General features: G+C 43.3%; 1 protein-coding gene across 5 annotated transcripts in view; it reads right to left on the reverse strand.

Annotated features, from left to right (window-relative positions):
- Positions 1-12,696, reverse strand: part of SYNE1 (spectrin repeat containing nuclear envelope protein 1) — a 512,392-nt gene that overhangs the window by 241,768 nt on the left and 257,928 nt on the right. For all 5 annotated transcript variants that reach the window (XM_054558331.2, XM_054558330.2, XM_054558328.2 and 2 more), the window contains 5 exons: positions 10,437-10,619; positions 6,528-6,671; positions 6,028-6,183; positions 4,302-4,466; positions 1,924-2,096 (listed from right to left, as the gene is read on the reverse strand). In XM_054558331.2, coding sequence (XP_054414306.2) covers positions 1,924-2,096; positions 4,302-4,466; positions 6,028-6,183; positions 6,528-6,671; positions 10,437-10,619 — 821 coding nt within the window. The remainder of the gene's footprint in view (positions 1-1,923; positions 2,097-4,301; positions 4,467-6,027; positions 6,184-6,527; positions 6,672-10,436; positions 10,620-12,696) is intronic.

Below are 12,696 nucleotides of genomic sequence, written 5' to 3' on the forward strand. Positions count from 1 at the left end.
TTTTTTTTTTTTTTTTTTTTTTTTTTTTTGAGACAGAGTCTCCCTCTGTCACCCAAGCTGGAGTGCAGTGGCCCGATCTCGGCTCACTGCAAGCTCCGCCTCCTGTGTTCATGCCATTCTCCTGCCTCAGCCTCCCAAGTAGCTGGGACTACAGGTGCCCGCCACCACCCCTGGCTAATTATTTTGTACTTTTGGTAGAGACGGGGTTTCACTGTGTTAGCCAAGATGGTCTCGATCTCCTGACCTTGTGATCCACCCGCCTCGGCCTCCCAAAGTGCTGGGACTACAGGCGTGAGCCACTGCGCCCTGCCTACACATGCTATATTTTAAATTCCATTAATCAGGCCGGGCATGGTGGCTTACACCTGTAATCCCAGCACTTTGGGAGGCCAAGGCGGGCGGATCACGAAGTCAGAAGATCAAGACCATCCTGGCTAACACGGTGAAACCCCTTCTCTACTAAAAATACAAAAAATTAGCCAGGTGTGGTGGCAGGCACCTGTAGTCCCAGCTACTCGGGAGGCTGAGGCAGGAGAATGGCGTGAACCCGGGAGGCAGAGCTTGCAGTGAGCCGAGACATCTGGCCACTGCACTCCAGCCTGGGTGACAGAGCGAGACTCTGTCTCAAAATAAATAAATAAAAATAAAAATAAATAAATTCCATTAATCATTTCTGCCTAATTGTACTACCAGGTTTTGGGTCCTTTTGCAGCAGACACTATAAGTGCTCCAACCATCCACACCCCCAGATCACACCACTGCAGCACAGTCCAGTTGGACTTCTAATTGCTCCTAGATCTATTAGCTTGAAGACATTCTCTAGTCCGTGATGTACTCTCAGTTTGAGGGCAATGTAGGCAAGAAGGGCAGGGGAAGCTCACCCTGAGGGGCAGCCCTCAATTGCTCTTCTAATTCATAGGAGTTTGTTTCCAAATACCCCAGATCCCCTGCCCTTGCATGGGATAACTGAGGCTCACACTGTATACCAGCTCCCAGCATTGCCTGACTGGATTAAGTTGCAGTTGCTCACAATGGTGGGCAACTTGCTTGATAGCATACCTGATATAGTTAAGCTCTGTGTCCCCACCCAAATATCATCTTGAATTGCAGTTCCCATAATCCCCACATGTCATGGGAGGGACCCAATGGGAGGTAATTGAATCATGGGGGTGGTTTCCCCCATGCTGTTCTCATGATAGTGAGTAAGTTCTCATGAGATCTGATGATTTTATAAGGGGCTTTTCCCCTTTTGCTCAGCACTTGTCTCTCTTGCTACCATGCAAAGAAGGATGTGTTTGCTTCCCCTTCCGCCACGATTGTAAGTTTCCTGAGGCCTCCCCAGCCATGAGGAATTGGGAGTCAGTTAAACCTCTTTCCTTTATAAATTACCCAATCTCAGGAATGTCTTCATAGCAGAATGAGAACGGGCTAATACAACACCCTTTACTTACTGCCCTCCCCCTGCCAGCCATTTCTTTCTCACTCCTCTATTTGTATTTCCTGGGTTTACCTCCCAAGTCCACTACTTGGTTTTAATCCCTATATTTTTACGTTATGAATCTTTTTTTTTGTATTTTTATGTTAGCAACAACAACAAAAAGAAACATGCATTTTAAGTTATATTAACATGTTGGCACAGTACTCAGGTCAATCTAAATGTGAGATTATATCTGCCAGTTTCTTTTGTTCTAATAAGAAAAAAGAAAGAAAAAGAAAGAGGAATCGAGAAAAGGGGGGGAAGGAAGAAAGAAAGGAAAGGAAGTGAGGGAGGGAAGGAGGGAGGGAGGAAGGAAGGAAGGAAGGAAGGAAGGAAGGAAGGAAAGGGAAGGGAAGGGAAGCCGGCCACAGGAATGGTCTGTTCAGTAGTATTATATTGATCTTTTAGTAATAGCTTCCCCAGTGCTTGGCTGTAGTTTCCCTCACCTTTTACAACGAATCCCTGCAGACAAAAGGGATGCCCACATATCCTTCACACTCTGCAGCTGCTGCTGAATAGTGGGAATGCCTTCTGGAGAGGTATTCTGAAGGACAGATTCTCCCCTGGTCACTATCATTTTCATCTGAATCTCTTTTTCCTGTTTGACTGATAATAGAGCCTGTGAAAACAAACACAGAAGTCCTTTGTCATTTGTATGTTTAACATTTCTGGCTTTAAATATGACAGAGCTCCTAAAGATCACAGAATAATATGCAATTGTGCCCAGCCCTGGAGCTCCCAGTCGGCTGAGACAGAGAGTGGGGAAGTGGCTTGCTGGTGAATGCCAGTCACCAGCTACCCGCTGGTTTTTACTAAGTGGCCTTGGTGTTGAAGGTCTCCAGTCTTCTCTGAATAATCCCTTCCTTCTAATGAAGTTTTACTTTACTGGTTTTAACAAGGGAAAAATATAGTACAGTAGAATTCATGATTTCTCAAAGGCTATAGGATGAAGAGCTTATAAACGTTATGGTCTCTGCAACCAAAAAAACCCATAGAAATAGATGATATATTTCATGTTCTTCATAAGTACTATTCTTTTTCTATGTGAGAAGGAAGTTCCTTCTTTTGTTTTTTCAGAGACAGAGTCTATCTTTCTCTCCCAGGCTTCAGTGCAGTGGTGTAATCATAGCTCACTGCAGCCTCGAACCCCTGGGATCGAGTGATCCTTCCAGCTCAGCCTCCCTGGTAGCTGGGACTACAGGCACATGCTGCCATGGCCAGCTAATTTAAATGTTTTTTTTTTTTTTTTTTTTTGTAAAGGTGAGGTCGATGCCCAGCCTGGTGTTGAACTCCTGGGCTCAAGCAATCCTCCCACTTCAGCCTCCCAAAGTGCTGGGATTATAAGTGCAAGACATTGAGCCCAGCCAGAAGGAAGTTTTAATTCCAAGTTATAAAACTGATAATGTTGCCTAAAAGACAAAGCTTCATCTCTCTTTATAATGTAGTTCTTGCCAACTTCCAAAGCCTCAGCTTCAGCCACCCATCGCCACCAGTTTCTGCTGTGTCAGTAAGCAACTGGTAGCAATTTCTCACACACTACGCTGTTCTTTCCTCTGGCTGTTCTCACACTTTCCTCCCCCCTCCGCCACCATTCCCAAGTTTCCACCCAGTTATCTTTGCCAAAATAATTCTCCCTATCATTCTTAAAAACTTGGTTTTGTCCAGGCACGGTGGCTCACCCTGTAATCCCAGCACTTTGGGATGCCGAAGTGGGCAGGTCACCTGAGGTCGGGAACTCGAGACCAGACTGACCAACATGGAGAAATCCCATCTCTACTAAAAATACAAAATTAGCCAGGTGTGGTGGTGCATGCTTGTAATCCCAGCTACTTGGGAGGCTGAGGCAAGAGAATCGCTTGAACCCGGGAGGCAGAGGTTGCGGTGAGCTGAGATCACACCATTGCACTCCAGCCTGGGCAACAAGAGCAAAACTCCGTCTAAAACAAAACAAAACAAAACAAAAACCAAAAACAAAACAAAAACTTGGTTTATAGCAGGGCACAGTGGCTCACACGTGTAATCTCAGTACTTTGGGAGGCCAAGGCAAGAAGATTGCTTGAGTTCAGGAGTTCAAGACCAGCCTAGGCAAGAAGGCAAGACTCTATCTTAATTTTATTAAAAAAAAATTTAAACCCCACACAACTCAGTTTACCTATCACACTTCCTAAGAAACCTGTCCCAACTTTCAACCCCATCCTTCCTGCACGGTTGCACTCCTGTGTATGTCTATAACACCATAAGTACATCTGCATCTGTGGTTATTGCCTTCTGTATTTCGACCTCCAACCTCAGACAGTAACATCCTTGAGGAAAAAGACTATGTTATTCACCTTTGATTCCTTGGTGTCAAGACGGAGTGCCAGTCTCCTAGAAGGCACCCAGTATACAAATGAATGCAGATTCATTGTTTTCATCGCAAATGCAAAACTGAACTCATATCTTGGGATGGGAGGAGAATTGGCTAAATACAGGAAGACAAGTGAGTTGAAAAAGATGGAAAATGTTTTGCCCTATAAAATGTTTCCTCAAAATATTTTCCCATAATGAATATGTCTGTGATCTCATTTAAAAGTAGCCTCTTAAGTGATCACACAAGTAATCACATTTGGGCTTTATTTTATTTTATTTTTTGGAAAACATCTGGGATCAGATAATTCAGGAATTCTCTGGCATGTCCACCCAAGGCAGACAGCGTTGCACTCACAAAGCATCTGAGATTTCTCATGGAGAGAATGTGACATCATCACCCTAGGTGGATGGAGATGGGAAATTTGAGAAAAACAAATTCTGTAGGTTGGAGATATTTCTATGTAAAGATGCACACCTCGAGCTTGAGCGTCCTGCTGTCCAGCACACTTTTGTCAGATGTCGGGTGGCAGTATGAATCCAGCATGTGAATCGCATCCGTCATCCAGTCTTGTAATTCTTTAATCCCAAGCGCGAACTGATTGTGTTCTGCAACGATTCTATCCAGTCTTGACACTTTCTCCTGGAAATGACAGAAATGGTTTTCGAGCTGTCCATCCCACAGAGACAAATGGTAAAACTAACGGTTTGTCTGAAACAAAGGCAATCAGTCATGGCTTCATACACTGCACAGATACAAGGCAAGTCTGGCCTAAATCTATGAGATATGTCAAAGATCTTTCTAAATCATAAAACTATTAGAATAACTGGGTCAAAAGCAAAAAAAAAAAGTTACAATTTTATGCCTCTCCAATTCTTTATGACTATCATGATTATTTTAAATCAGTAAAATTTCTCCCTAATGCTTTGTCTGGGAGACTGATCAAAGTAGTTTCTAGCTTTCACATATCACATTGGACTCACCTGACACAACAACCCACATGACCTACATTGTAGCCAGAGTTCTAAAAAAATAATAATCTGAGATTTTTGTAATATCTCTAAATTTTAAAACGTGGGACCGTACATGTGGTTTTGTTTATCAATTATAGGTCATATCTAACACAGTGAAGACTTTACAAGAATAATCTACAGCTCTCAAAACATTCATATATCGATTACTTTTGGTATCTAAGTAAATACAAAGGAATGGAAAGATGCTCTTCATTCATTCTAAGATGATTCATTCCTTATCTTAACTTAGATATGTGCCAATTTTTATAAAGACACCCAAAATAACAATCAGAATAAAAATGGGTGTAAACATAGACTATTTACTCCCAGACCTAAGCTAGTGTGACTGCCTCAGTGATGTGTATTGAAGACCCAAATGAGCAGACCCTCCGTAAATCCACACTTACAGAACAGATGCGGCCAAATTAAAGACTAAATTATACCAGGGTCCCTATGTTCTAACATCTGAAAGTTAAAAATATAGGAAACAAAGGTTATAAGCCACATAAAGCTCAAGATAGGCCTGCAACACACAGTTCAAAATGGGTCTACGTTATACTGGCTGAATGCTGTAAATGAGGTTGTAGTAGGATTCCATTTATTTTCCTCTAAGCTATTTGAAAAGAGATTTAATCAGTTGTCTGAACCATTGCCAATTTTGAGCTCTGCTCTAGAATCTGAACTGAAACTTTTAGTCAACACATCCTTGACTACTATATAATGAATGCAAAGATTCAGATGAATTTTTTTAAATATCGTTATATTTAATCTAATAAAATTTAAACTGTTTAGAATCCATGTTTTTCTAAAGTAATTTAATCTGGGATTCTTTAGAACAAAAACTCTGAGCTTTGCTTTATGTTTATGATTTGAGTCTTCCAAATCAAAGCCCTGGGAAACATATCATTTCAGTATTAAAAGGAATATCTTGTGCAATAATGAAGACTGGAAGTCTCTTCAATCTTTGAAACCTCCTTCGGCCTTTTCAGAGAGCCACATCAAGCTGATGCAACAACAGTGATGAACTCAGATTGCAAGGCTGAGGAAACAGCACATACGCCCCTTACTGCTGACCTGGAGACCCACATCGTGGGCGGGTCAGGATGCAATGCACACCCTGCAGAACCTGCTGCAACTCCAATTTTGTGACATCAGTATCACACTCACACACAGCACGTGCCAGGCGTTACCTTTGTTAAATTGCTTAGCGCTAGATACTGAGAAGATAGCTGCGACACTCTGTGCCTAAAGCTCTTGCTGGCAGCTTGTCCTTCCCACAGCTGCTGAGCTTTCTCTTTCAGCCTGTTGAGCTGAGGCTCGTAGCAGTGTATTTCCTCAAGGACAGACTGAAAAGCACAAGCAAGTTACTATTCAGAGGCTGGGGAAAAGCACATCGCGGACGAAGCTTTGGCCCAGAGAACATGGAAATCAACACTGGAAGGCAGTCCGTGTACCCTGGAGGCTTTATTATCTCCAGTCTACACACCGTGGAGCACAAATCATGGAAGGAAACAAATCATACTTCCAAGGAAAGTCAGAAAACATAAAATCCACCAGAAGTGGGGAATGAACACACTACGTCTCACGACAGCACAGTCTAACTCAAGGGTGCTGAGCATGCATCTGTAAGGTGGACAGAGGACAGACAAAGACTAGGTCAGATGGGGCTACAGGGAGGCGGGCTCATCACCTGGAGCTTCTGCTGCTCCCTCCTCTTTGCTGGCAGATCATAGAGGCGATTGCTGCTTTCATGCACCATCTTCTCAGTTTTACTCAGCCAGTCCTGGATAGGCTCAGCACTTACTTCAAAGTCCTTCATTTGGATCTTTAGATTCTGCAAGGTTTTAGATAGTGTCCAGGACAATAAAATATTTTAATAGCAAGTCCAAGGTCCTTCACTTGGCATTCAAAGTCCACCCAGGCTGGGCGCAGTGGCTCACGCCTGTAATCCCAGCACTTTGGGTGGCCAAGGTGAGCAGATAGCTTGAGCTCAGGAGTTCAAGACCAGCCTGGGCAACATGATGAGACCCCATCTCTACTAAAATACAAAAAATTAGCCAGCCATGGTGGGATGTGCCTGTAATCTCAGCTACTCAGGAGGCTGAGGCAGGAGAATTGCTTGAACCCAGGAGGCAGAGGTTGCAGTGAACTGAGATCATGCCACTGCACTCCAGCCTGAGTGACAGAGGGTGACTCTGTCTCAAAAAAAAAAAAAAAAAAAAAATCCACAAAAAAAACCAAGCCCACTCCAAAGTCTGAAACACTCCATCTTTCACCTTGGCACAAATACAATTTTTGAATATCCTTTAAGAACTTTTTAGGGTTCTCCTTTTGAAAATAGAATGTTCCCCCCCTAACTCTCTGGCCCACTTCTGAGATCACACCCATTTCTCAACTTCTAGAGCATTTGTTGTCTATACCATGCCTATATACTTCATCATAGATTAGGTTGGATTGTGAATTTTCATCTGACACAGGTGTGCCTTGTCTCCAAAACTAGACTGCAAGCTCCATGGGGGGAGGGCCTGGGTCTGACACTTCCTAAGACACACCATAGTACCTTACAGGAATGTAAAGAAATGTCAGTCAACATTTGGTTGATTTTCATTAATGAGGGTACAAGAAGAAGCATATCCATGTAGTTTATGTGCTTATGTTGTTAATAAATAATTTATTCTGATTTATAAAGTGATAAGAAATACTAAATAATGTTATGTGCTTATCACATAAGAATGTCATAATACTTTCACAGTTACTATGTAGTACCCTAGGTGTAAAATGTGTTTGATAAAGTTTTATATGGTACTGTTTAACTTTAGCAAAGGTGTCTGCATCTACTGTCTCTTACTTATAAAGTGGTAGGTGGATGTGAATGTGAATTTGTTATTTATGTTACCCTGTGAGTCAACTAAAGGCTGTAAAAACAACCAGTACTTTAGGTAGTATTGTCCAAGAGGGAGTACATAAAGGTTAGCTGAAAAATCTAAGTGGCAAGAGCTAATGAAACTTATGAGAGAATAGCTCAAGGTTCCACCTGTATCTGGTCTGGGATGTCTACAATATGGGGAAAATCACATCTGCCTTACTCACCTCTGAGGGACATGGGTTAGCTGTAAGGCTCCTTTGAAAAGTTAGTATCTCACAAATGTAAAATACCAAAATAACTTCTGGAGTATTCTACCAAAATTTAGGTTGCACGAAGGCAGGGACTTGGTTCTGTTTTATTCTCTGCTATAGCCCCAGAGCCTAGACTAGTCCTTCAAAAACAGAAGATGCTCAACAAATATTTGCTGAATAATTAAATTCATAAACTCAAGGTGTTTCCATCTTCCTGTTACTGGAGTCTCATGGGGCCACTTGATATGGTTTGGCTGTGTCCCCCCCCGCCACCAATCTTATCTTGAATTGTAGTTCCCATAATCCCCATGTGCTTTGGGAGGGACCAGATGGGAGGTAATTGAATCATGGGGGTGGTTACCCTCATGCTGCTGTTCTCATGATAGTGAGTTCTCATGAGATCTGATGGTTTTATAATGGGCTTTTCCCGCTTTTCCTCATACTTCTCCCTCCTGCCACCATATGAAGAAGGATGTATTTGCTTCCCCTTCTGCCATGATTGTAAATTTCCTGAGGCCCCCCCAGCCCTGCAGAATTGTGAGTCAATTCAACCTCTCTCCTTTATAAATTACCCAGCCTTGGGTATGTCCTTATAGCATCGTGAGGATGAACTAATACACCACAAAACAGGGCAAATGGGGGACCACGATCAGGAATTTAGGTTCTAAAAAGAAAGGAGATGAGAGGGGAGGGGAGGAGAGGAGAGGGGAGGGGAGGAGAGGAGAGGGGAGGAGAGGAGAGGAGAGGGGAGGGGAAGAGAGGAGAGGGGAGGGGAGGAGAGGAGAGGGGAGGGGAGGAGAGGAGAGGGGAGGGGAGGAGAGGGGAGGGGAGGAGAGGGGAGGGGAGGAGAGGGGAGGGGAGGAGAGGGGAGGGGAGGGGAGGAGAGGGGAAGGGGAGGGGAGGGGAGGGGAGGAGAGGGGAGGGGAGGAGAGGAGAGGAGAGGGGAGGGGAGGAGAGGAGAGGGGAGGGGAGGAGAGGAGAGGGGAGGGGAGGAGAGGAGAGGGGAGGGGAGGGGAGGAGAGGAGAGGGGAGGGGAGGAGAGGAGAGGGGAGGGGAGGAGAGGAGAGGGGAGGGGAGGAGAGGAGAGGGGAGGGGAGGAGAGGAGAGGGGAGGGGAGGAGAGGAGAGGGGAGGGGAGGAGAGGGGAGGGGAGGAGAGGAGAGGGGAAGGGGAGGGGAGGAGAGAGGAGGGGAGGGCAAGGGGGAGAGAAAGGGGGAGAGAGAGGGGAGGGGAAGGGGGAGGGGGAGGAGAGGGGAAGGGGTTGGGGAGGGAGGGGTAGGGAGAGAGGGAGGGGAAAGGAGGGGAAGGGAAGGGGGAGGAGAGGAGAGGGGAGGGGAAGGCAGGGAAGGGAAAGGAAAGGATAAGAAAGGACAGGAAAGGACAGGACAGGACAGGACAGGAAAGGAAAGGAAAGGAAAGGAAGAGAAAGGAAGGGAAAAAGGAAAGGAAAGAATCAAATAAAACAGATAGATACCTATTCTGAGGGGAACAGCAGATTAAGAAAACAGGCAATTCATGACCTACTCACCTACTCTTGGGCATTTCTTGAACTAAATAACCTTGTAATCAACGCTAAATATGCTACACTCAACAGCTGATACTTCAGAGCTCAGACCACATAGCATTAACGATCCCTGAAGGATTAAGGAAACATTTCTCGGCACAATGGTTATCACTCTGTTAAATGGAGGATGCCAGCCAAGAAAAAACTGTCACCATTACAAAAGAGAGATCAATGGTCTTGGATCAGGAAAGAATTGACGAAATACACATTTTCTCTTACTGAATATTATTTCTCTATCATTATCTTTTTCCAACCTTCATTAATAATGATCACAAGCAAATGAAGAATCTATTCTGCCAAAAAGTGTTTTAAAAGGAAAAGATACCCTCTATGCCTCTAAATTTTCCTCTGAAGGAGTCAATACATAAAATAGATAATCTCAGAAGAAAAAAATAATTATATTGTGGCAGTAATTATTTTATGGTTATAATAGATTCATCTTCGATTGTGTGTGGAGAAAATAAAATTATATAAACATTGTTTCTGCATACTTAATGCCTAAAAACCTACTACCTGGTATTTGCATTAGTTATAATATACACTCTCATCTGCAACATTTTGTGGCTTATATAGATATTCCTGTTCATTCTCCTAGACCACCTTCCAGAATTGAGGCAGTTCACATGAAAGGCTAAGTGTTCTGCTGAAATGTAAAACTGACTGTTCCTGCTGGGAGAGTGCAAGGCCAAGTCAGTGACAATAGACCCTAACAGGCAGGAAGCTACTTAATTCTTCAGGGAGGCTCCCACTTCTAGCATTGGGCTATTCCTTACTGTTAGCCCATTGCCCACTTACGTTCAGATAGGGGTGACCAAAATCATTGACAAAGGGGCTTTGATATACAGAAACTGTGGTTTCACTAACAACAACAACAATAACAAATAACACAGAATATTTCCATGTGGTTGGCTATATATACCTCTAGAGCAGATTCTTTTTGGTGGAGATTTGAATGAAAATGTTTCCAATCTTCTTTTGCAGCTGCAACTTTGGCCTGGATCCCTTTTGCTTTCTCTTTGGTCGGCAGGGTACTCAGAAGTTCCCCTTTAGACAGCATCATGTTTAGCTTGTGCTGTCCATTTTCACTTTCTGACAAAAACTCCTATAAAATAAAATATAGAATTAGCCATAATAAAAATATTGTGTGTTGTTTCTATTTTTTCTTTTTTGAGATGGAGTCTCACTCTGTCACTCAGGCTGGAGTGCAGTAGCGTGATCTCGGCTCACTGCAGCCTCCATCATCTGGGTTCAAGCAATTCTCCTGCCTCAGCCTCCCGAGTTGCTGGGACTACAGGTGCGTGCTGCCACACCCAGATAATTTTTTTGTATTTTTAGTAGAGACAGGGTTTCACCATGTTGGCCAGGATGGTCTTGATCTCCTGACCTCGTGATCTGCCTACCTTGGTGTCCCAAAGAGCTGGGATTACAGGCGTGAGCCACCGCACCCACCTTCTATTATTTCTTAATAAATTCAAACAAAAGGAAATATGCTCTTTTTATTGTATACGTTAAATGACCCAGGTCATCCTTTAATAGTCAAGTTGCAAACTACTTTATTTACTAATCTAAATTCTGACTTGTCTCAAAAAGGTGGTGAGATATCTCATAAAATATTAAAAATTTGATAAAAATAATCAGGAGAAGAAATGTATAAGAGTTGTAAAATAAAATAAACTCTCACTAAGACTCATTTACAAAACAAATGCCTTGTAGTTCCATATAGTCGGTGGAGCTGGATTATGATTTTGGCTCTGAGGATCCTAGCTGCCAATGTAAAACAGTAAACACAACCAGGGTCAAGACTCGCAGAGCCCACTGGATGAAAACACACCATCTGCTCAGCAGAAGCACAATTCTCCCTAGGAAAAGATAGGAGATGAATTTTCATGGGGAATCTTATTCAAATAAATGCTATTAAATGGAGCAGATTACATTATTAGTAGCAGCTTATATAAAAAAATAACAACAGAGTGTTTCATAGGGTTGTCCTTATGAGGACAAGTCAATGACATCGTGCCAAAGTGTAGTTTAACAAAGTGTAGCTACAGTATATACTTTTCCCTTCATGTGGCTAGATCTCAAAGAACAGTCTTCCTCTAGAAAAATGGGTACGTTCTGTATTCTACAGTCAATTCTCAATATTTTCAAGTGCTAAAGAAGAAATTGAAAGCACAAGCTCAAAGTGATTTATTCTGACAAGAAACAGAAGCACAGATATTCTGTTGTAGATTTTGATTAAAGAAACTTTGCCAGGATATTTGTCTTAATGGATGGCCATCCCTGTCTATGGAGGCATGCTGTGGTGGGAGGGTCAGAGAAAAGGCCAAAGGCTCTCCTCTAAAATAGTACTAGCCATGCGCAGTGGCTCACGCCTGTAATCCCAGTACTTTGGGAGGCTGAGGTGGGCAGATCAGTTGAGCCCAGGACTTCGAGACCAGCCTGAGCAACATGGTGAAACCCTGTCTCTACCAAAAATACAAAAGTTAGCTGGGCATGTTGACGCGTGTCTGTAATCCCAGATACTCAGGAGGCTGAGGCAGGAAGATTGCTTGAACACGGGAGGCAGAGGTTGCAGTGAACCAAGATAGGGCTACTGGACTCCAGCCTGGGTGACAGAGTAAAAACTTTTCTCAAAAAAAAAAAAAAAAGAAAGAAAAGAAAAGAAAAGAAAAATAGCACTGTGTTTCTCCAATATAGAAAAATAGGTGATTGAGTTTCTGCCGTTCTACCCACCAGCCTGAAGCAAAACGGGAAGAATTTTACTATTTTATTTTATTTTATTTTTTGAGACAGAGTCTCACTCTCTAGCCCAGGCTGGAGTGCTGTGGCGCGATCTTGGCTCACTGCAATCTCTGCCTCCTGGATTTCGGTGATTCTCCTGTCTCAGCCTCCCAAGTGGATAGGATTACGGGCACCCGCCACCACACTTGGCTAATTTTTGTATTTTATTAGTAGAGACAGGGTTTCTCCATGTTGGCCAGGCTGGTCTCGAACTCCTGATCTCAAGTGATTCGCCCACCGCGGCCTCCCAAAGTGCTGGGATTACAGGTGTGTAAGAATTTTAAATGGAGCAAATTTTCACAGGCAGAGTTATCCTGTTATATTAAGTTATTAACCAAGAATTTAAAAAGGTGAACTAGATTTGAACAATACTGTTTCAGAGCCTGCTCCTACTAGAG

This window comes from Pongo abelii, chromosome 5 (genome assembly GCF_028885655.2).
Source record: "Pongo abelii isolate AG06213 chromosome 5, NHGRI_mPonAbe1-v2.0_pri, whole genome shotgun sequence".
NCBI classification, from domain to species: domain Eukaryota; kingdom Metazoa; phylum Chordata; class Mammalia; order Primates; family Hominidae; genus Pongo; species Pongo abelii.